The following is a 24,171-nucleotide window of genomic DNA, read 5'->3' as shown; positions in this document are numbered from 1 at the left end:
CACTGAAATTGTTGGGGTCCATCCGACATTCAGCTAATGTGTATGGCCACCATGCTGACTTTATTCATATTTACATTTGCTTTCATACTCATCTTCCTTCACCAGATGTTATTTTTAGGATTAATGTGTCAAGTGGGCAGTCTCCACTGTTCACTCTCAATGGGTTACGTTGGACTTAATGAATGGGAGTGTGCAAGCACAGTCTTCTCAAAAGAGTCAAGTTGCTGTTTGTATGCGGACTTTGCTTGAGAACACCACAGGAATGGAGGACCGAGTGAGTATGAGACGCAGCTCTCCGGACTCCCTGTCGCGTAAACTATAAGCATCATAACTAGAGATGAGCGAGTATACTCGCCAAAGGCAATTGCTCGAGTGAGCATTGCCCTTAGCCAGTACCAGCCCGCTCGAGACTGAAGGTTCGGGTGCCGACGGCGGGCAGGGAGCTGCGGGGGAGAGCGGGGAGGAACGGAGGGGAGATCTCTCTCTCACCCGTGCTCCCTCCTGCTGACAGCCGCTACTCACCGCTCCCCCGCGTCAGCACCCGAACCTTCAGGCCTCATGTCCACGGGGAAAATCAGATCCGCTGCAGATTCTCCATGGAGAATCTGCAGCGGGTCCCTCCTGCCCCGCGGACATGAGCGCCGAAAATAGCAATTTAAAGGCATTTACCTATCCGGCGCGGGCGACGAAGCTCTGCTCTTCCTCACGGCCGGATCTTCATTTTCGGCCGGCGGATGAATTCCTGACGCCGGCGGCACGTCGCCGGCACGTCGTCGACGTGCCGCGCGCATGCGCCGGGCACATCCGCCGAGCCGAAGCAAGGGAGATGCGGCCGTGAGGAAGAGAAGAGCTTCGCGGTCCGCTGCGGGTGAGTAAATGCTTTAAATTCCTATTTTAGGTCTCCCGCGGATCCGGACGGCTTCCATAGGCTTCAATAGAAGCCCGCGGGAGCCGTCCCCGCGGGAGACCCGCATGAAAATGGAGCATGGTCCAGATTTTTTCATGCTCCATTTTTTTTTAAATCACTTTTATTGACGATCCGCGGGTATTTATGTATCCGCGGGTGGTCAATGCATCCCTATGGGGTGCGGATCCGCATGCAGGAAATCCGCTGCGGATCCTAAATCCTATTTTCCCCGTGGACATGAGCCCTCAGTCTCGAGCGGGCAGGTACTCGCTAAAGGCAATGCTCCCTCATCTCTAACCATAATTTAGTATATGGTGCTTATAGTAGATGACAGATTATTTTTAAGGGGTTAAAAAAGGATTCTACTAGAGTCTCCTTGGAAACTCTAATAGGATTAGAGTTTCCTTGGAAATATTAGTAGGAACTGAAGGTCAGATTTGTTATTCGAGATTCACATTGTAAGCAAAGTGTTATTCCAAGGAGCCAACACAATAGGGCATATTTACTTAGACTGGCGTTTCATACACCAGGCTCAGTGCAGCAAATTTATAAATAAGCACAAGCTACTTTAATACATTTGTCTCATCTGGCGGCACCTGTGTGTGCCATATGGAAATCTATGCTAGCTATGACTGGCATAGGTCTCTACTATAAGGTACGTCAGTGTAAAATATCTAAAAGTTTCAATTCTGGCACATGTGCTAAGCTTAATACATATGCTCCAATGAACTCTGCATCAGTATACTTTTTGTTTTGAGCATCTGATTGGTGCCTTTATATTATTTCATCACTTACCACCACACTCAATTTCTGATGTATTGTAAGGCTGTAATGTATTAATGCTATTGTGAAGCATCTCAATATTATGCCCCAATTCCTGCAATGTCTGAACTTGTTATACAATGAGTGTTACATGAGGTGACATCACACTCTGAAACCAGTTTAAACTGAATAGAACTTGTGTAACATAAGTTGCAAAGCAAAAGCAGCTGTCTCACCAAAACAAGTTGTTGACAGGATAGGTGATAAATGGCTGATCGGTGGGGGTCTGACCACTGAGGGTCCAGAATCTCCTTGTACAATGGAGTGCAGCTCATGCGTTCACACTGCCGCTCCATTTATTGTAAGGACTGGCAGAGATATCCGACTACAAAAGCTTAGCAATGCCATAGAGATGCATGGAGCGGGGTACATGCCTGACTGCCACTCTAATCAAAAGGGAAATGTGACCCCTTCTTTCATGATCTATGAAGGTCCCAGTGGTCAGATTCCCACCAATGAGGCACTTATCAACTATCCTATGGATGATAAGATTTTCTTTACCCTCTTTAGAAACATAACCAAGATCAACCTATTATCCTACAGTGTTAATCGAGAGGAAAGCACACTGAACCTGATAATGCAGTTACTAGTTGCTTCAGATTACATTTCATTCCATTACATTTGTCTATAGATCCCAAGTAAATATGATCTGGATACTTTGTATGTCAAAAGAGTGATAGTTTCTTACTAGTCACCTGACCGCATGTACAGTATATTGGTTGGAAACGTAGACTGCTATAGATTGCCACTCAGTTTTGGAAGCTGACGAGAGATAGCATTATATCATCATTCCCAGACTACAATCTGGGTGGCTGCCGAGAAGAGATAGATCCAGTTGTTTTGAACTACATTCATAGCATATGTAGTAAGTAAGTATATAACATTTTATAAGAGTTTACAACTTTTTAAGCCTTTTTGCAGACTTCAATGTACACTGAACAATGGCATGTTTTTCAGGTCCTAAGCAGTGTTCCTTCTAAGCCTTGATGGTACCACCCCCTGTGTCGTCCCCCCCCCAAAGTAATGGTGCCCTTTCTATTGTATGATAAGTGTGGTGCATCTTTAGACACTTTGGGGCATATTTACTTAAACCAGAATTTACCCACCAGCCTAAGTGAAGTTAGTCCTGGTTTGAATATGGTGCCAAATGTATTGAGAGGACTAAACCTCTTAATACATTTATTGCATCTATGAGGCACCCCTGTATTGAATCTGAAACCTATGTCAACTATGAGCTGGCGTAGGTTTCAGCTGTAATGTAAGTCAGTTTCTGATGGGTCAGGCGCACAGCCTTTTTAAAAGAGTCAACTTGCTGTCCTTGTGCTGACTTAATAAAAAAAATGGAGTGTAAAAATGCAAAAAGATGCAAATTTTGGTGCAAACCATCTTACCCATTAGATGATCAGCTGATCCCACTAATTTTGTCAGGGTTCATCCGATATACATCTAATGTGTATGGCCACCATGCTGACTTTATTCATATTCAGGTTTGCTTTTTTCATGCTCATCTTCCTTCACCGGATGGGTTCTTTAAATAACCCCTTTATGTTACTCTTATGCTCACCCATACGGTGGCAGTTCTGTGCAGTAAGCCCTGTGGTCCTGACGGGACAGGTATCCATATTATGAACACGGAAATTCAGCCATGGGAAACTGACCTAAAGGTTTATAATGGAACCTACCAAAGGTGCACATCACTACTTCAACATCAGTACATGATTTAATGATACAAAAATTAGCATTAAACCTTCATTTAAAAACTCACATGCCTGGGATAAAACATTCTTCTTAGCACCAGATACCTTAACAAATCTACTTAGATGAGTCAGGAAATCAGTGAGGTGTAGCTGCTAAGTTCCTGTTTGATTTTTCAGATTAGTCGAGTGAGTCATACATATTTGCTCAGTGTGTGCCAGAGGTTATATAAGGACATGTTACTACTAGCCCATTGTGCGTCATTGTATCCGGGCTGTGGAGGCTGCGCAGAAGGTCCATGGAGGAAAACAATGCACTGCCTATACTACAAGTTTCATGTTCATTACTGGAGAAATTAAAAACCAGTTTACTCCATAGTGAAGACCAACCACTACCTGGGGGTGTATTCAGATGAGTGTGTGCGTATGCGTACAATTGTGCACACAAAAACGCACGTCTATTAAAACCATTAGTTCCCTATGGTGTGTTCACATGTCCGTGTTCTACAGGCGTTCAAACGTACGTACCTGCAAAACATAGGATATGCATGCTCCATACATCCGTGGTGCGTGTCAATATTCCCCAGCAGGGAGTGCCCTCATCACTGAACACTGTAACAGCATTGTCACTGTGTTCAGTGACAAGGGGACTCCCTGCAGGGAGTAAAGAATCCCCTGCCACAGCAGTCACAGCTGTGGCAGAGGATCGCAATGTTCTCCTATTGCTTTCAATGGGACTGACGCTTCTGCAGTCCCATTAAAAACAATGACCTGCCGGCAAATCCCTGCAGGGATTTTCTGGGAAGGGTTTTAAATATAAGCCCTTCCCTGAAAATCTTCCATAGAATGTGTTAAAAATAAATAAATATATACTCACCTCTCCACAGCTGCTGGGGCTCAGGCATGTCCAGCCTGTCTTCTCCCTGCACTGCTCTGAATCTCTTTCAGCAAGCAGGGATTTAAAATCTCCGCCTGCTGAAAGGGCTGTATCTGATTAACTTAGCAGTCAGCCAGTCACAGGCAGCACTCAGCCATTCATTGAATGACAGCTGAGTGCTGCCTGTTATTGGTCACAGCACTCAGCAAATCACAGGCAGCACTTGGCCATTCATTGAATTCAGTATTTTGTGAGCCAAAGCCAGGAACGGGTCCAAAATACAGAAGAAATGCAAATCTTTCCATTACACTTTCTCTCTGCAGTTCCACTTGTGGTTTTGGCTCACAAATTACTGGCGAAAAACACGCCCATGTGAAGGAGCCCATGGAGAGAGTTATCATGGTTAAACATAGTAAAATGTGTATTTGCCTAGAGTTAGCTAGTAAATGTATGCAAATACTAGATAAGTGTTCCCTTTTTTCCGTCTGCTTCTATAAGGATGTTTTTAAGGACGCTATAACACAAGTTTGGTTTTTACTTCATATGACTGCCGGAAGAAATCTTGTGTTTTGGAATTAGATCCATCCGTGGCCGAGGTGGCTTCCATCCCGGCACCATGCTACTTAGATTCCAGGATAGTGTCCGGTGTGGGAGAGCGGGTTTCCTACTAGATAACCCCTCTGTAGAAATGTATCTAGTTAGTGTGGCTGTTTGCCAGAAAGTATAGGAATGTATCCATGATTCAGGTATATTGTGGTACTATAAAGTGATGTCCAGACATGCTTTTATTTGTAAAGTATAATATATATGTCAGGACAGGCGGTGCCGGGAACGGTGGCTCGCGGGTTCGCGGTGCCTACATCGCTGGTCCTGTCACTCATGCTGGGGCTGGGCTGCACAGGGGAGCCCCAGCCCTCATTACCTTCCCTGGTCGCTGTACACCATCTCGCTGCCGGGTTACTAGGGATGCGACGGATGCTGCCCCGTGCCCCGTCCTCGGCACCATGGCAACCAGGCACGCTTGGATCTCCACCTGTTCTACAGGGCTAGGGGATGGTTCCCCAGCACTGCTGGGAGTCTCTGGGGCAGGCGTTCTGACAGCATTTAAACTTCTCTGGGAGCTTCCCTCCTTGCCAGTGTTAGTTTGGTCTACCAGCTGCACGCGCATATGTTGATTTTGTCTCCCGTATTGAACTCCGGTTTTGGCTCTCAGCTTTCTGGACCTGACTTCGTCTTTTGCCTGACCCTTTTGTACCATGTACCCTCCTGTTGCCGACCCGGATAGTCTATGTTGTCTTTTCCTGTGTCCCGCTTCCCCAGTGAGTGCAGGGAATGTCGCCCAGTTGTCACCCTGGGGCCTAGCCCAGCGGGGCAAGTAGGTTGGGACAGGGGTTGCGGGCAGTGGCAGGGACTTCCAGTATCCTGGACCCCGATCCTCTGACAATAAAGACATGTCTAGTTGACTGTAGTGTGTATATCCGAAACTTTATATGTGAGGTAAAATATGTCGACGCCATGCCATAATGTATAAATATGGCAATGAGGAACAGGTAAGGCAAAACTGCAGGGAACCAATATAAGAATATCGCTAATAAATAATATGTATTGCATAGACGCTAGTGAGATAGATAGTGCAACCAACCAAGGTAATAGCACTGTTGATTGTTGGACCCATGGAACAATGCTATAGTTGGTAGGGATAGTTATGTGTGTGTTTATATATATACACATTATATACTGAATGTATATAAGACATTTGTGTAGGATAATGTCATAATTTCATAATTTAACTGTGATTATGTTATATCATGTTGCAGAATCACGACCCATGAGGAGGAGTGCGTGAAGCATCACACCAAGTCATGGTGACAGTTGATGAACCCTCAGCAGTAAGTCAACATACTGAGTGAAGCAACGTGCTGCAGACAGAGGTGCACAAGGGCAAGAGAGCAGGTGTAAAGCAGAAGGTCTGTGTGCGAGAGGCTAAGGAACGTCCTCTTCGTAACAAGTGTGTCTGGACAGTTGACAATAGGAAATTGTTAGCACCAGTCGGGAACCAACTATGGAACAACTTCCCTATCGAGTCAAGATAACACAATTATGCTGATCAGTTCTCAGCAGCCTTATCTCTATGGCACTGGTGAAAATAATGAAAGCCTGTAGTCAATTGGAGAAGTTGCACATATCAAAAAATATCAATATTTCAGCTCTTTCTTCTTACCCTCATAAAGGTACTTCCAGCAGTAACAGTTCCACATACAGCATTAGACTGGTGTGAGGTGTTACTTGGATCTACCTCACAATTAGTAGCCACTGCTTACTGAAAATGTGCCCCAAATGCAGTGACCAACCCCTCTTCTCAACATGATTACAATGCTCACCAGGCTGCTCCCAAAACCCTATCAGGGAATGTGAAGAACCTGCTCTTACACCCCAGCTACTGAAAAAATATTTCCAACATCCTCAAAGTAGATTCCTCGCTGGCGTATTATCGACTGACTATACCCCTAGCACTCCTCTACAAGAAGATTTCCCAGTACCAAAGCCCACTTATTATTTTATTCCTGGGGATACTCCCTAAAGCCCCAGATAAGGTCACCAGGTGCTTTCAGCCTTCCTCGAAAGACTTCTACGATATCAGAAGGAACTCCCTATGCTGACTTGAAGCACTGGCATGCTGCCTAGAATCCCTCTAGGACAAAGGTCTTAGTCAAGATGTTTTTATCTTCAACCTCAGGAGTCACATTGTTTCTGCATGTTGAATTAATGAACTGTGCTTTTACAGATCATTGGTTAAACTGGGACTATTTTTCAAAATGTAATAACAATATGGCTGAGTGGCACGGATGTCTGAACAACCCAGACAATTTCTGCTATGTCTGCGGACAGTTCACAACAAAGACACAGCGGGAGAAAATAACATCCTTGGTAAAGTGGGCCCATCGCAAGTATCTCAGAATAAAGCTTGGTAACCAAGATAAGAAGTGGCACTGAACATCATCTGTGTGTCATGTAACCCTCATCTCACACAGTGGCTGACAGGCAAGAGTAGAACGCCATTCGCCATTCCGATGGTATGGCGAGAACAAAGAGACCTGCATACTGACTGTTATTTCTGCATGACACATACCAAGGGTTTCTCCAGTAAACGATGAGATAAAATTATGTATCCAGATATATCTTCTGCAATAAAACCTGCATCTCATGACACCAGATTACCTATTCTTGATCCAGTGGGAGGGTTGCTATTGGTCTCTGGCTGGGCAGCTTCCCTGGGACTACTATGTTGGTCACTATTACTACTCAGGCCAATTTAGGAAACACTCTTACTATTCAGGCCACCCAGGGGTCACTATTACTACTGGGGCTACTATGGGCGTTACTTACTACTGTGGCCACAATGGGGGTCACTAGTCCTACTGAGGTCACTATTAATACTGGGACTACTGAAGGGTTCACTATTGCGGCTCATTCCCATGGACGTAACCGCATTTCACTCGGGCAAATGTAATATGTATTTCCACAACCAAAAATCGCTGACACCCACGTTTTTCGCCTGCTCTGGTGTGTTTTTAAGTGCACAAATACAATGCATATTTGTGAATGCAAAAAAGAACGTAGATAGGCTCATTGAAATGGTGCGCAAATAAGCAGGTTTCCTGCATACTCACTGCGTATTTGTGCCCACCCATTCATTTCAATGGCTTATTGCGGTGTGTAATACGCCCCAACAAGGTCGTGCTGCATATTCTTTCACGGGATTGTATACCGTGCAAAAAAATACGCTAACGTGAACAAACCCATTGAAATCAAGAGGTTCTATTGAAGACCGTTACAAAGGGAAGGACAATCCGAATATGATCGGCGACTCTTGCTGGTTCTTACAGAGAAAAAATAATGTTTCTTACAGGAGAAAGTCAAGATCGAAGTGTCATTTCCCACCAAAAAAAGTCGAATAGTAATATTACAGCACGTCCAAACTGCTATCATCTTAAGTAAAGGAAATGGTTCGTAAATTAAAAGTGAGATGCGCTGCTAGTATTCAATGTTACCGGTGGAATCAGCAGGTTTAATTTTACAGGAATGTATCAATTACTTTCGGTTACGAAATTTTTTTCAAAATTTGTTGCACAGTGATTAATAGCCATGCGGTTCTACAACGAAAACTGCTGTTTACCTGCAAAGTCATTTGCCCAGTAAGGGTCCATTTATTAATGACCACATGACTTACACAGCAGTTTTACTGAGAAATCTGCACAGTTGTGAACAATATATTTGAAAATCACACCAAACTGCATGTCAACACAGTTTTTGGCCGCACCATGATTGCGACATGTACCCTTGCCCTAAGATATTAGTGATGTGTGAGAGGTACTGTACAGAGTTTCTGCCAAGTTCTGGTCAGAAACCTGTAAACTGCATATACAGATGCCATGATTAAGGAGATATAAACAAGTTGACAAGGAGAAAATTTACACAAACTTCCTTACTTCCATGAAGTGGTATCATAGGAGACAATGAACTATCTCATCCCGTTATGAATTATGGCGCCCCACCCCGTTTGCCTTCTAATAATTGATTTCTACATGAAATCCCCTATTGCTTGTGTTCCCCATGCCTTGCTCCTCCCACCCACCCCCTGCACCTCCTGTACCACCCCCAACCCATTTGTGTCAAACCGAAGGTACCTCATATTGTAATTGTTGTATTGTTTTGCATTTATCCATGCCTAAAAGCGCTGCGGAATAAGTTGGCGCTATACAAATAAAGATTATTATTATTATTGATGAACATTGATAGGAAATGGAAAGAATATAACTATATATAATTTCTGGAGCATTCTTTGACATTCTGTAATATAATGTTGACTAATTTAGGACTACCAACATGGTGCTGGATCACTGTAAAAATTCCAAATGAACAGATGTGCACACGCCAGTGTGGCCATGTCTGCACCGAGGCGGATACATGATGTTATATGCTGACCCCAAACTGTTGCTGACCATGGCCATGGCATGCACTGTAGAGATGAGCGAACACCAAAATGCTCGGGTGCTCGTTACTCGGGACGAAATTATCGTGATGCTCGAGGGTTCGTTTCGAGTAACGAACCCCATTGAAGTCAATGGGCGACTCGAGCATTTTTGTATATCGCCGATGCTCGCTAAGGTTTTCATTTGTGAAAATCGGGGCAATTCAAGAAAGTGATAGGAACGACACAGCAACGGATAGGGGAGGCGAGGGGCTACATGTTGGGCTGCATCTCAAGTTTCCAGGTCCCACTATTAAGCCACAATAGCAGCAAGAGTGGGCCCACCCCCCAAACAATTTTTACTTCTGAAAAGCCCTCATTAGCAATGCATACCTTAGCTAAGCACCACACTACCTCCAACAAAGCACAATCACTGCCTGCATGATACTCCGCTGCCAGTTCTCCTGGGTTACATGCTTCCCAACCCCCCCCCCCCCGCACGACGCAGTGTCCACAGCGCACACCAAAGTGTCCCTGCGCAGCCTTCAGCTGCACTCATGCCACACCACCCTCATGTCTATTTATAAGTGCGTCTGCCAGAGGAACCGCAGGCACACACTGCAGAGGGTTGGCACGGCTAGGCAGCGACCCTCTTTAAAAGGGGCGGGGCGATAGCCCACAATGCTGTACAGAAGCAATGAGAAATATAATCCTGTGCCACCGCCATCAGGAGCTGCACACGTGGGCATAGCAAATGGGGAACCTATGTGCCACACACTATTCATTCTGTCAAGGTGTCTGCATGCCCCAGTCAGACCGCGGTTTTTTATAAATAGTCACAGGTAGGTACAACTCCGCAATGGGAATTCCGTGTGCACCCACAGCATGGGTGGCTCCCTGGAACCCACCGGCTCTACATTAATGTATCCCATTGCAGTGCCCATCACAGCTGAGGTAACGTCCGATTAAATGCAGGTGGGCTTGGGCCCACACTGCATGCCCCAGTCAGACTGGGGTTCTTTACAAGTGGACACATGCAGTTACAACTCCGTGTGGACCCACAGCATGGGTGGGTGCCAGGAAGCCACCGGCGGTACATAAATATATCCCATTGCATTGCCCATCACAGCTGAGGTAATGTCATGTTTAATGCAAGTGGGCTTGGGCCCACACTGCATGCCCCAGTCAGACTGGGGTTCTTTAGAAGTGGACACATGCAGTTACAACTCCGTGTGGACCCACGGCATGGGTGGCTCCCTGGAACCCACCGGCGGTACATAAATATATCCCATTGCAGTGCCCAACACAGCTGATGTAACGTCAGCTGTAATGCAGGTGGGCAAAAAATTAATTGGATTACACTGTAGGCGAGGGCCCCAAAAAATTGGTGTACCAATAGTACTAATGTACCTCAGAAAAATTGCCCATGCCCAACCAAGAGGGCAGGTGAAACCCATTAATCGCTTTGGTTAATGTGGCTTAATTGGTAACTAGGCCTGGAGGCAGCCCAGTTAAAATAAAAATTGGTTCAGGTGCAAGTTTCAACGCTTTAATGAGCATTGAAACGTATAAAAATTGTTTACAAAAATTATATGACTGAGCCTTGTGGGCCTAAGAAAAATTGCCCGTTCGGCGTGATTATGTGAGGTTTCAGGAGGAGGAGCAGCAGGAGGAGGAGGAATATTATACACAGATTGATGAAGCAAAAATGTCCCCGTTTTTGATGGTGATAGAGAACAATGCTTCCATCCGCGCGTGCAGCCTACGTATTGCTTAGGTATCGCTGCTGTCCGCTGGTGAAGAAGAAAAGTCTGGGGAAATCCAGGCTTTGTTCATCTTGATGAGTGTAAGCCTGTCGGCACTGTCGGTTGACAGGTGGGTACGCTTATCCGTGATGATTCCCCAAGCCGCACTAAACACCCTCTCTGACAAGACGCTAGCCGCAGGACAAGCAAGCACCTCCAGGGCATACAGCGCGAGTTCAGGCCACATGTCCAGCTTCGACACCCAGTAGTTGTAGGGGGCAGAGGCGTCACCGAGGACGGTCGTGCGATCGGCTACGTACTCCCTCACCATCCTTTTACAGTGCTCCCGCCAACTTAGCCTTGACTGGGGAGCGGTGACACAGTCTTGCTGGGGAGCCATAAAGCTGGCAAAGGCCTTGGAGAATGTTCCCCTGCCTGCGCTGTACATGCTGCCTGATCTCTGCGCCTCCCCTGCTACCTGGCCCTCGGAACTGCGCCTTCTGCCACTAGCGCTGTCGGATGGGAAGTTTACCATCAGTTTGTCCACCAGCGCCCTGTGGTATAGCATCATTCTGGAACCCCTTTCCTCTTCGGGAATGAGAGTGGAAAGGTTCTCCTTATACCGTGGGTCGAGCAGTGTGTACACCCAGTAATCCGTAGTGGCCAGAATGCGTGTAACGCGAGGGTCACGAGAAAGGCATCCTAACATGAAGTCAGCCATGTGTGCCAGGGTACCTGTACGCAACACATGGCTGTCCTCACTAGGAAGATCACTTTCAGGATCCTCCTCCTCCTCCGGCCATACACGCTGAAAGGATGACAGGCAAGCAGCATGTGTACCCTCAGCAGTGGGCCAAGCTGTCTCTTCCCCCTCCTCCTCATGCTCCTCCACCTCCTCCTCCTCCTCCTCAACGCGCTGAGATATAGACATAAGGGTGCTCTGACTATCCAGCGACATACTGTCTTCCCACGCCTCCTTTTCCGAGTGCAAAGCGTCTGCCTTTATGCTTTGCAGGGAACTTCTCAAGAGGCATAGCAGAGGAATGGTGACGCTAATGATTGCAGCATCCCCGCTCACCATCTGGGTAGACTCCTCAAAGTTTCCAAGGACCTGGCAGATGTCTGCCAACCAGGCCCACTCTTCTGTAAAGAATTGAGGAGGCTGACTCCCACTACGCCGCCCATGTTGGAGTTGGTATTCCACTATAGCTCTACGCTGCTCATAGAGCCTGGCCAACATGTGGAGCGTAGAGTTCCACCGTGTGGGCACGTCGCACAGCAGTCGGTGCACTGGCAGATTAAACCGATGTTGCAGGGTCCGCAGGGTGGCAGCGTCCGTCTTGGAGTTGCGGAAATGTACGCTGACCCGGCGCACCTTTCCGAGCAGGTATGACAAGTGTGACAAGAAAGCGCTGAACCACCAAATTAAAGACATGGGCCAGGCATGGCACGTGCGTGAGGCTGCCGAGCTGCAGAGCCTCCACCAGGTTACGGCCGTTGTCACACACGACCATGCCCGGTTGGAGGATAAGCGGCGCAAGCCAGCGGTCGGTCTGCTCTGTCAGACCCTGCAGCAGTTCGTGGGCCGTGTGCCTCTTCTCTCCTCAGCTGAGTAGTTTCAGCACGGCCTGCTGACGCTTGCCCACCGCTGTGCTGCCACGCCGCGCGACACCGACTGCTGGCGATGGGCTGCTGCTGCTGACACATCTTGATTGCGAGACAGAGGTTGCGTTGGAGGAGGAGGAGGAGGGTGGTTTAGTGGAGGAAGCATACACCGCCGCAGATACCAGCACCGAGCTGGGGCCCGCAATTCTGGGGGTGGGTAGGACGTGAGCGGTCCCAGGCTCTGACTCTGTCCCAGCCTCCACTAAATTCACCCAATGTGCCGTTAGGCTGGGACGGCACATCGGGAAAAGTAGTGGCAACTGGGAACCGAGTAGCGCGGGGCCGCCGCCGCCATCATGCTTTTGAAAGCCTCCGTTTCCACAAGCCTATACGGCAGCATCTCCAGGCTGATCAATTTGGCAATGTGCACGTTTAACGCTTGAGCGTGCGGGTGCGTGGCGGCGTACTTGCGCTTGCGCTCAAACAGTGGCGCTAGCGACGTCTGGACGCTGCGCTGAGAGACATTGCTGGATGGGGCCGAGGACAGTGGAGGTGAGGGTGTGGGTGCAGGCCAGGAGACGGTAGTGCCTGTGTCCTCAGAGGGGGGTTGGATCTCAGTGGCAGGTTGGGGCACAGGGGGAGAGGTAGTGGTGCAAACTGGGGGCGGTGAACGGCCTTCGTCCCACCTTGTGGGGTGCTTGGCCATCATATGCCTGCGCATGCTGGTGGTGGTGGCTCCCCAGCTGATCTTGGCGCGACAAAGGTTGCACACCACTGTTCGTCGGTCGTCAGGCGTCTCTGTGAAAAACTGCCACACCGTAGAGTGGCATGGCGCGAGGGGGCGCTTTGGGAAACAGTTGGTGGATTATTCGGTCTGGTCCTGCCTCTACCCCTGGCCACCGCACTGGCTCGGCCTGTGCCCACACCCTGACTTGGGCCTCCGTGTCCTCGCCCGCGTCCACGTCCTCTAGGCCTACACCTACCCCTCAGCATGCTGTATTACCAGTAGTGCAGAAACAGAACGCTGTAATTAAATGTGCCACTTATTGGCCTGTGATTGGAGGCTGACTTCGCTTACGGAACGCACAGCAGAGCCAGGAAATAATTTTGCGCAAGCCCGCTGTAACACTTAGCTGGCTGCGTATGAATTAGGAGGACAACTACACCCAGCACAGACCCAGTACACTGAGGACAGTCACAGGCAGCCCAAATAGATTTTTTTTACCAAATGTTTTTGGAAAGGCCCACTGCCTATATTCAATAAATATGTCTTCTGTCCCTGCGTCACCACTACTGGTCCTGGAGTATGTAAAATAACTGCAGACTGTTGCACTGTGGACAGGAATACAGCGGTGATGTAAGAGGCGACACAGAGCCAGGAAATAATTTTGCGCAAGCCTGCTGTAACACTTAGCTGGCTGCGTATGAATTAGGAGGACAACTAGACCCAGCACAGACCCAGTACACTGAGGACAGTCACAGGCAGCCCAAATAGATTTTTTTCCCCAAATGTTTTTGGAAAGGCCCACTGCCTATATTCAATAAATATATGTCTTCTGTTCCTGCCTCACCACCACTACTGGCCCTGGACTATGTATAATTACTGCAGGGCGCAATGCTCTGCACGGCCGATATACAAAAAAAAAAATGTGCAACACTGCAAAAAGCAGCCTCCACACTACTGCACACGGTTAGATGTGGCCCTAAGAAGGACCGTTGGGGTTCTTGAAGCCTAAAATACTCCTAACACTCTCCCTATAGCAGCCTCGGCACCAACAACACTTTCCCTGCACTATGTCAGAACAAATCTGTGGCGAGCCGCGGGAGGGGCCGATTTATATACTCGGGTGACACCTGATCTCGCCAGCCACTCACAGCAGGGGGGTGGTATAGGGCTGGAACATCACAGGGGGAAGTTGTAATGCCTTCCCTGTCTTTCTATTGGCCAGAAAAGCGCGTTAACGTCTCAGAGATGAAACTGAAAGTAACCCGAACATCGCGTGGTACTCGTCTCGAGTAACGAGTATCTCGAACACGCTAATACTCGAACGAGTATCAAGCTCGGACGAGTACGTTCGCTCATCTCTAATGCACTGACATTGACAGCCACTGATTTGCCAATGATGTACAGCCAAGAAAAGGAAATCCACTCTGGACTATCCGATGTATATTTCATATGACTGACTCCAATCCCATCTTCTGACACGTAAAATGACATGTAAGTAACAGATAATGTGAATCATGTGACAGCAGGAAGGATGGAGGTTTCCTGCATGAAATGTATCCTGAAAATATTGTTTATCATTGTTTGTTTTCAGTTCTTTTCATTTTGGTTCTAAAATTTTAGGTTTGAACAAAGTCATACCCAGAAGGAGGTCTTATGTGAGTGAACAAATATGACCAGTTTTTTAACCCCTTCAGGACTAGGCAATCTTTTGTGACCACACAAAATTTGGGGAATATTCATTGATCCATCCTGGAGCTAATAAACTTTTATTTTTACATCAACAGGACAAGTTGTACTTACTACTTTGAAGTACTTACGTTTTATTTTTAACATATTTTCATTTTCATTTTGGGGGTAATAAAGCACTGAAGGCAGCAGAAACCCCAAAAGATCAAAATTGGAAATCACAGAAATAAAGTCCCTGTTAAAATATAACTTTTAATGGATATACATTAAAATAATTGTCCAAAAAGACAAGACACAGATATAAAGACATCTCACATAGCTATGGTTAATAATAAGCCTCCATAGCACATGGGCATCTGCTGCAAACAATTGAAAGAGTTCTCATTGAAGTATTGAGCCCAATCTCCTACTTGGTAGGGATGTATAATAAGGGATTTGGACTCTCAAAAATATACTTCCCTCATTAAAGTCATTCAATGACGAAGTCCCTCAGTCAAATTCTGGGTACTTCTCACTGTATTGCTTTGGCTGTGATATCAAGCACTGGCTTACTGCTAGGGGTCACAATTGTGATCCGGCCCCTTAGCGAACGGGGCCCCTGCCTTATGCGTGCCTCATCGCTGCAGCCTGTGGTCCCCATGCTATGTGCATGCCTCACTGCTGCAGCCCGCGTGCCCCCTGCCATATGCGTGCTTTACCGCCGCAGCCCACGGGCAGGATGTGGGTGGCACTGAAAGAGGAGGGGGCCGTTACTGGGGGAGCCAGCAGCCACTTACAGGTTGCAGACTCCCGGACGTGTGCTTTTCCCCTCCACTGATAGACTGCAACAGTGATTGATCACAATTACAGTCTATCGGTGCACTGCCGGCCGCGTGATTGGTCCTGCCTGCTGTGCAGTGGCAGGTCGGGGAGCTGAGCAGGACAAGGCAGGGGTACACGCGGTGGTAAGTACTGTATGTACTCAAATATGTACAGCTGGTATAACTTATACCAGCTGTACATATAATTATATACAGGAGGTCCCCAGGTTACAGCAGCATGCTTCATATCACTGTATACAGGGATACAGGGGGATGTACATCTCCTGTATACACTGATATGGACCATGCTGGTATAAGGCTAACTTCACACTCTCAAGCGCAATATTGGGACGTGAATCACGGCCCGTTATCACACTTGCCGGCGTGATTTCCCCGCGAATGCAAGGTGTTTTTATATCAAAACCGCCTTGCATTACTTCAGATTGCAGAGTTTCTCCCATAGCTTTCAATGGACCTGGCACGTGGTGCACCTCATGCACCTAGCACGTGGTGTGATGCTGCCACCGAATGCATAGAAAACAATGGGGGATGCGAAGGCACACCCAAAGATAGGACATGCCACGATTTATTTCCCGCATCACAGAAAGTAGTCGCTCATGTATAGGACGCATTCAAATTAATGTGGTTCATATTCGTGAAAGATTTGTGCGTCTATTTTCTCAGTCGTATGAAAATGCCCTAACCTGGATACCTCCTGTATATAATTATATGTTCAGCTGGTATAACTTATATATCCTGTGTACATACAATTATATGTACCATGCTGGTATAATCTCTGACCAATCAGAGGCCGGTTTCACTCACACACCCATTCATGAATTCATGAATGGGTGAGTGACTGCTGCCTCTCAGCGCTGAGCCAATCAGGGGCAGGTCTGACTCACATCCATTCATGAATTCATGAATGGGTGTGAGTGAGGCATGCCTCTGATTGGCTCAGCGCTGAGCCAATCAGGGGCCAGGTCTGACTCACACCCCCTTCACACCCACTGCAGGACGGCCGCGCGGAGCTCCGGCTGCCGGCAGAAGGTGAGTATACAATTTTTTTTTTTTTTTAACACATTTTAGGATGAATTGCAGGGAAGGGCTTATATATTTAAGCCCTTACCGACAATTCATCCCGGGCTCGCCCGCAGCGCATTGCTTTAAATGGAGGCGGCTCTATTGCCGTCTCCATTGAATGCAATGCGCTGGACAGCTCCGGCCCGTTTCTAATGAAACGCGGCTAGGAGCAGATTTTCGGGCGATTTGCGGGTGACTTGCGCGCACCGGTCACGCGATTTGCGGATGCGCATCCGTCATGCGATCCGCAAATCGCGCGAAAAAACGCCCGTCTGACTAAGGCCTTAGGGTGTTGTCACATTTGCGTTGAGGATTCCGCTTTTCTGCTCTGTTCTGGGAGCAGGAAAGGAAAATCCCCGCGGCCAAACGGCTCCATCCAGATGGAACCAAACAGTGCTGGATAGATTCCATTGACTATAACGGGGTCCGTCCAGCTACCTGGCTTTTAGATGGAGTTACAAGCACTCATGCAGCGGGATGTGTGACAGACCCTCCGGCTGGTGGTTCCAGCTCAGATGTGAAATCGGCCTTACAGCAGCATGGTCGATATCACTATATACAGGAGATGTATGCAGTGCTATGGACCATGTATATAGTGATATAGCCATGCTGGTATTTCCTGTTTTTAATTCACACTTTACATACAATTAAAAAAACACATCAAAAACCTGCATGCAGTTTAAAAAAAAAAAAAAAAACAAAAGCATGTATTGTTTAAATCCACATGCATTTTTTGATGTGATTTTAAGGCCAATTGCTTTTTACCACTTGGGACGCCGCGCTAATCCCAGTACAGAGCTCCTATTGATTTCAAAGGGGCCTCACAGCCCTGCGCTCGAATGCAGCGTTTCTAACGGCATTTTTTCGAGTACTATCTGTTCTACCTGCAGGAAAGATGGGGCATTCTTATCTTTTCTCGGCTGTAGTATTAACAATTACAATTAACTTCCATTGGTGATCATGTTGATCATGTGGGCACAGATCCTCTTGACCACCTGGCTTCCCTCACCTATATTACTCGTATATACAACAGCTAATACTCATTGGTGATAGAGGGTTAAGGAGATGGTAATGTATTCTGCCTTAGCAGCTATTTACTAGATGGCACATTTTTTTGCTGTTCATCATAACAGCTAGAGTCAGAGGGAGTAATCATTAAGGGGGTTTTCGTGAGAAAAAAAATCTAATGGTCAGTGAATAAAATAAAAAGTCATGAAAAAGTCTTAAAAGGCTCATAGTTCCATGCAGGGGCCACGATCTTCACAGAAGTTGCAGTGGTCACGTTCCATTCATTGTACACATGACCACTTGGGCAATCACTGGTCAGAGTGTGCGGTTCATGGCAGAACCATCGATGAAGCCAGTGATTGGCTAAGTGGTCACGAAAACCATCACCCACATGTAACTGCAGCTTCTTCTGGGATCGAATGGCTGGAAACTGGGACTCCTATGCTGGACCGGTGGGCCATTTATGGAGGGAAGCATATACAAATATTTTTTTTTTCAGTGTAGGTCATATTTTCAGGGAAACAGAGTATTTGCATATGCAAAAAGGAATGTAGACAGACCCATTCATATGTGGCTCAAAAATGCAGTGAATAAACAGGTTCCTGCAAATTCACTGCATATTTGTGTCGGCCTATTTACTTCAATGGCCTTTGAGTTGCGTAATACTCACCAAAATAGGCCATCCAACGTAGTTTTTCAAGCAATCGCAAATCACATAAAAAAATATGCTCATGTGATCAAACCCATTGGAATCAATGAGTTCTATTCACTACATGTTACATGCACAAAAATTGCACATGTAATATGTGTAGCAAATACCTTCAAGGGGTTATCCCAGAATCAATACCTTCACCTATCCACAGAATATGTTTGTGATGTGTGTGATTGCTGGGGGTCCTTCTGATGGGATCCTCTCCAGTAACGAGAACAGGGTCCCATGTCCCCCATTTGAATAAGGTAGTGGTTGAATATGTGTGCTGCTGCTCCACTCAAAGTTTATGGGACTGATAGCTGAGTACATATCCCCACGATGTTGTCAGTTTAGGTCAGTAAATCACTGGTCACGCCAGAATTTGTGGCTGTGATATGGGCAACTTTATGCACTTGTGAAACTGGGCTATATAGGTACTAGCCCGACTGATGAAGGAAAAAGTCAGCTGATGCATGAAAATGGTGGACCATCCCTGAACGAGTTTTTTGGGGTGAGCCACAAATGTTTTGTACTCTTGTGGAACCTGGATAAGTGATTAGAATAGCACAAGTAGCGAAGATGCGTCCATCCAAGGATAACACCACAACAATTAAATGTCTGCATAGAGCTGAATGAAGCAACAGCTGAAAGGTGCGGCACAACCTTTCCAGTGTAAGAAAAGGCTCGAGTTGGAAAGGATCAGCCTTATTCCTTTCACTAAGATGATTTCCTTGTGGTTTACTTTCCCTACTTAGTCTCCGATTTTATTACATATACACCTATATAGATTTACATCAAGGTGTTTCAGGCCATCACCTTCTTATACTAAACGCCATGACGCATCGTAGTGATTATTTCATCTAGCTGAGATGTTGGAATTATCTGATTCATTTATCTACTTGCCTATTCATGTTTTGCCTACGGAATCATTTGACTTATTTATGAGCACTAGAGTGAAGTATTTATTCTGAACTATACATGTACGGTTTTACATACCCTGCACTGTGAGACTTCTCATCTGTTCCCTCAAGGGCAAATGTAACACCCAGTTGTCTGTTAATTGATACATTTCCAGGATAAATACCATAGTAACAGTACAACTCAGAGTTGTCAGAAAAGAGGCTCCAGAATAGTTATTTAATGAGGAATACAAATAATTATTAAAACAGACATATCAGGAGAGATGACACGTTATGTAAATAGCAGAAAGAAGTAAAGACTCAGCAGCATAAATCCGGTGCAAAGCAGCAAGAAAGCTTTACTCTCCCTTAACGTATGGATAAGCTACATTTCGACCTCCACAGTCTTTTTCAAATTTGATTGAAACATAGCTTATTCCCCCGCTACCTCCTTGGTCTGACTGTTTCTATCCATGTATCAGTATGTACGTAGCAGGTATAAGAGATAAGATGAACCAATAAGTGTTAGCTTCTAATAAGACGGCCTACCTAGTAATTAAGGCTATGTCTATGATGTAATAAATTGGATTGAGATTTGAGAGAATTACCTCTCCTCATTGTGTTTTGTGCCGGCACATTTCTTTTGTCCAGAGTGGGTTACTGTGCGGTGCTGCAGGTGCACCCCTTTGCTTCTACTTGATAGGTTATGTAAATGGTCACTGGATAACAAGAACTGGTTTATTAAAACTGTGGACACAATACTTGGGCCTTACACCGATGGCAGCTGAAAATCAGAACAAAATGGGTAATTTAACAAGCCGATTATGCCAGATAACTGGTGTAAAAAAGTTGCACGTTTTTGTACAAGTCCCAATTGTGCAAAAATTAAGAAGTGTTGGTCCTTTTGCACCCACCAAGCTATTTTATAAAATTAGGCAGGGCTTAGCAATAGAGACCATTACCTCTTGCGGTCCATAAGATTTACTATAATTTACGCTAGAAACTGAGGTAAATTAACCCCTTCATGACAGACATATGACTATATACGTCCTTACTGCAGATGCCCTATGCAATTAGCACATATATAAACGTGGGCTGCGGTAGCTGATTATCAGTGGCCACCTGCTGTGTTCTGTGCTTCCCCCCTCATGTTAACAAATCTGTCATTTCAGACTTATTTCCACTTTCCATGTGACCCATTATTTGTAAAATTCTATTGAAAAACAAATTGAAATCTTTTAGAGTGAGGAGAGAAAAATAAAAAAAATAAAAAATAATTTATTATTGCACAATAAATGTGAAATCCCATTTCTGAAATCCCAGAAGAAAACCAGCAGAAGTTCTAGTTTCACTTTATATATAATAGACAAATGACATATAGCTCATATTAGTACACCATAGGTAAAGGGGCATACTTACAAAAACACAACTTTCTAGATAGATGTAAATGGGATTGTCCAAGATTACAATGGAGGCTCTGCATTGTCTTCCAGAAACAACAGCTCTCTTGTCTATTGGTCAGAGGTGTAACTATAATGGGTGCAGAAGATGAGGTTGCACACTGCCCTGCAGATTAGGTCTCTCTTCCCCATATAAGGAGACCAGTTTTATAAATGAAGCCCAGCAGCTTCAAGTTACGGCTCTGCCATAGAGTTCAGCCACATTCACTTCTATTAAGGAAGGCTGTAATACCAGGCACAACCCATGAACAAAAGGGGCGCTGTGTCTGGAAAAATAAAAACAGACTATTCATTCTAATTCAGGACAAATTGGGCTCAGGTAGACGGGCACATTTTTCACACATGTATAGGCATGGGGAAAAAAAAATCGGATATCGTGTGTAGAAAAAAATCGCATGACCTGGTGCATTTGCACTCATGTGTCCTATCTTTTGCAGGTGTGAATTTTAAGCGCTTGTAAAAACGGAGATGTGACCACTTTCATTGGAAAGCATTGGCTCTTATAGATCCGTTTTGAAAACGCGCCTATACATGAGGGAAAAATTTGCTCGTCTGACTGAGGCCTTAAAGGGGTTGTCCCACGCCGAAACAGGTTGTTTTTTTTTTCAACAGCCCCCCCGTTCGGCGCGAGACAACCCCGATGCAGGGGTTAAAAATAAAAACCGCACAGCGCTTACCTGAATCCCCGCGCTCCGGTGACTTCTTACTTACCTGCTGAAGATGGCCGCCGGGATCTTCTCCCTCGGTGGACCGCAGGGCTTCTGTGCGGTCCATTGCCGATTCCAGCCTCCTGATTGGCTGGAATCGGCACGTGACGGGGCGGAGCTACAAGGAGCTCTCCGGCACGAGCGGCCCCATTCAGCAAAAAAGAAGACCCGGACTGCGCAAGCGCGTCTAATCTGGCGATTAGATGCTGAAAATTAGACGGCACCATGGAGACGGGGACGCCAGCAACGGAACAGGTAAGTGAATAACTTCTGATAACTTCTGTATGGCTCATAATTAATGCACAATGTACATTACAAAGTGCATTAATATGGCCATACAGAAGTGTATAGACCCACTTGCTTTCGCAGGACAACCCCTTTAATGTTCACTGTGAAATGCCGGTGGAGCTTTTTCTTTTAACAGTATATTTAGAGGATTGTACTAAATGTTCAAAAATATCAGCGACAGAATCTGAAACAAAGTTTGAAATAATTTTTCTACAGACTAATATAAAACCGATTGTTTACCTATAAATACTGCAAAAAAAATCATTGTACCTTGAAAACAAATATTATATACAACTCTGAGATACAGTAAAATCTGAAGCTATAAAACACCTTTAGTGCTGAGGTATCGTCATAGACAAGCATTTATACATTGACCCTACTACAAAGTATGCAGCAAGCTCCAATGCTGAAGGAAAGCAGAACTTAATCACTTACGTTCTTTTCCAAAAAGTACACACCATGCTATAAAAATAAAAGCAGACCTATTCACTCATCGGTGCCCCACCACTCCCGTTACACCGGTACTGGGTTCCCTAAAGGTCTTGATTTCTGACTGCAGCAAGTCAGCGTGTACATTACTTAACCATGGACAGGTGAATGCCACAGTCAATCAGTGACTCACTTTGAGCCTAACTTCACATGGGTGAGCGCGATAATTGGCTGCCAATCCCGTCCCCATATTGCGCTCCCCACCATGGGAAATCCCCACATGTGAAATCCACGTTTGGAGATGAAGAGAACCTCCACCGCGGCTGTGACAGAGAATCGTTGACTTTCTTCCATTGCTTTCAATGGGGCTGGTGCTGCTATCGCTGACCTTATTGAAAACAATAGTTGCGATGCGAGATCATGCAGCCAAATAGAACATGTTGCGAGTTGTTTCCCGCATCATGGTGCCATGTGAAAAACATCACTCATGTGTATGACCCTATTCAAAAGAATGAGGCTCATATTTGGACGTCGCAAAACGCACAAATCATGCACGATTTAATTGCCCGTGTGAAGCCGGCCTGACTGCTGTGGTTCCATTGTCAAGACATCATCACCCTGCAGCCGGAAGTGAAGGCCGGCGGGAAACGGAAGAGGCAGAGGAGCGGATCAGGTGAGTATGGCTTCCTTTATTTTTTTACAGCATGGTGAAAACCTTTTGACTTTTGTTTTCATCCGTGGAAAACTGCTTTAACACTCCATCTTTCTGAATTTGGCGCACTGTATAAAACAAATGCAGCTCCAACCACACTTTTGCCCTCCAGTGTAGAGAATTTTGTATTCAAGGTAACTGGTCATCAACTATAAGCACCACAAACTAGGTTATACTTATAGTTTGGGTGACATGGAGTCCAGGCAGCTTCTTTTCCTACTGACCTGGTCCCTCGTTCTTGCTGTGCCAGCGCACACAGCAAGCTTGATTTTTTTTCAGAAGGTTGTACTCATACACTCCAGTACAGATGAATGGAAATGCATGTGCACACCCTTCTAAAAAGGCACACTGACTTTGCCGAAGAACCGCAAGAACAGAGGTTCCCCGGACTCCATGTCACCTTAACTATAAGCAGTATAATTTATATTATGATGCTTATACTTGATGACCGATTCCCTATAAGAACAAAGCACAGTCAAGTGTTAAAGCTATAGATACCTTATCATACTTATTTAACAGGCAGAAAGGTGGTCTGCCTTATTCATTGTGATCCTCGTTGATCTATATAACCACAGTTTTTTCATTTCCATTGAATAGAGACAACAGTTGAGTCTCAGTTGGGTCACAACACCCATAAGAGAGTCCTTTAACCCAAACTGGGATTGGTAAGACTCCACAATTCGTTCTCGTTGTACTGATGTTTGCTCTTCTTTATGCTGTTGTATTTAGAAGCAGTCTCCCATCCATGACTGCTAGGGTTGACTTCCTACACCACAATTGTATGTAGCCGGTTTTATATTCAGACTTCACCATATGGTTATTCGACATTACGTTATAGTTTGTGCATTCACAAGATCGTAATACTCCCCTCGGTGTGAGAGAAGCTGTTGATGAGTTCCTTTTTCTATTACTTCCCCATTCTTCATAACGATAATGAGATCTGCATTCTGGACTGTGGAGAGCCTATGAGCGATTAGGATACAAGTCCTTCCTTTCCGTGCTTGATCCAGTGCTTGTTGTACTACCTGACCATGACAGAAAAAGATAACAATCAAGTTT

At 45.8% G+C, this 24,171-nt stretch overlaps 1 protein-coding gene across 3 annotated transcripts in view; it reads right to left on the bottom strand.

Moving 5' to 3' along the window:
- Window positions 1–24,171, bottom strand: part of LOC136587127 (ATP-binding cassette sub-family B member 5-like) — a 173,865-nt gene that overhangs the window by 74,875 nt on the left and 74,819 nt on the right. For 2 of the 3 annotated variants that reach the window (XM_066585625.1, XM_066585627.1), the window contains one exon: window positions 19,738–24,137. The exons of the other annotated variant lie outside the window; for it this stretch is intronic. In XM_066585625.1, coding sequence (XP_066441722.1) covers window positions 23,940–24,137 — 198 coding nt within the window. In that variant the 3' untranslated portion in view covers window positions 19,738–23,939. Of the gene's footprint in view, window positions 1–19,737; window positions 24,138–24,171 lie in introns of those variants that run through there. 3 annotated transcript variants of the gene reach the window in all.

Source organism: Eleutherodactylus coqui, chromosome 12 (assembly GCF_035609145.1).
Source record: "Eleutherodactylus coqui strain aEleCoq1 chromosome 12, aEleCoq1.hap1, whole genome shotgun sequence".
Taxonomy (NCBI): domain Eukaryota; kingdom Metazoa; phylum Chordata; class Amphibia; order Anura; family Eleutherodactylidae; genus Eleutherodactylus; species Eleutherodactylus coqui.
This window is presented reverse-complemented; position numbering and strand designations above follow the sequence as displayed.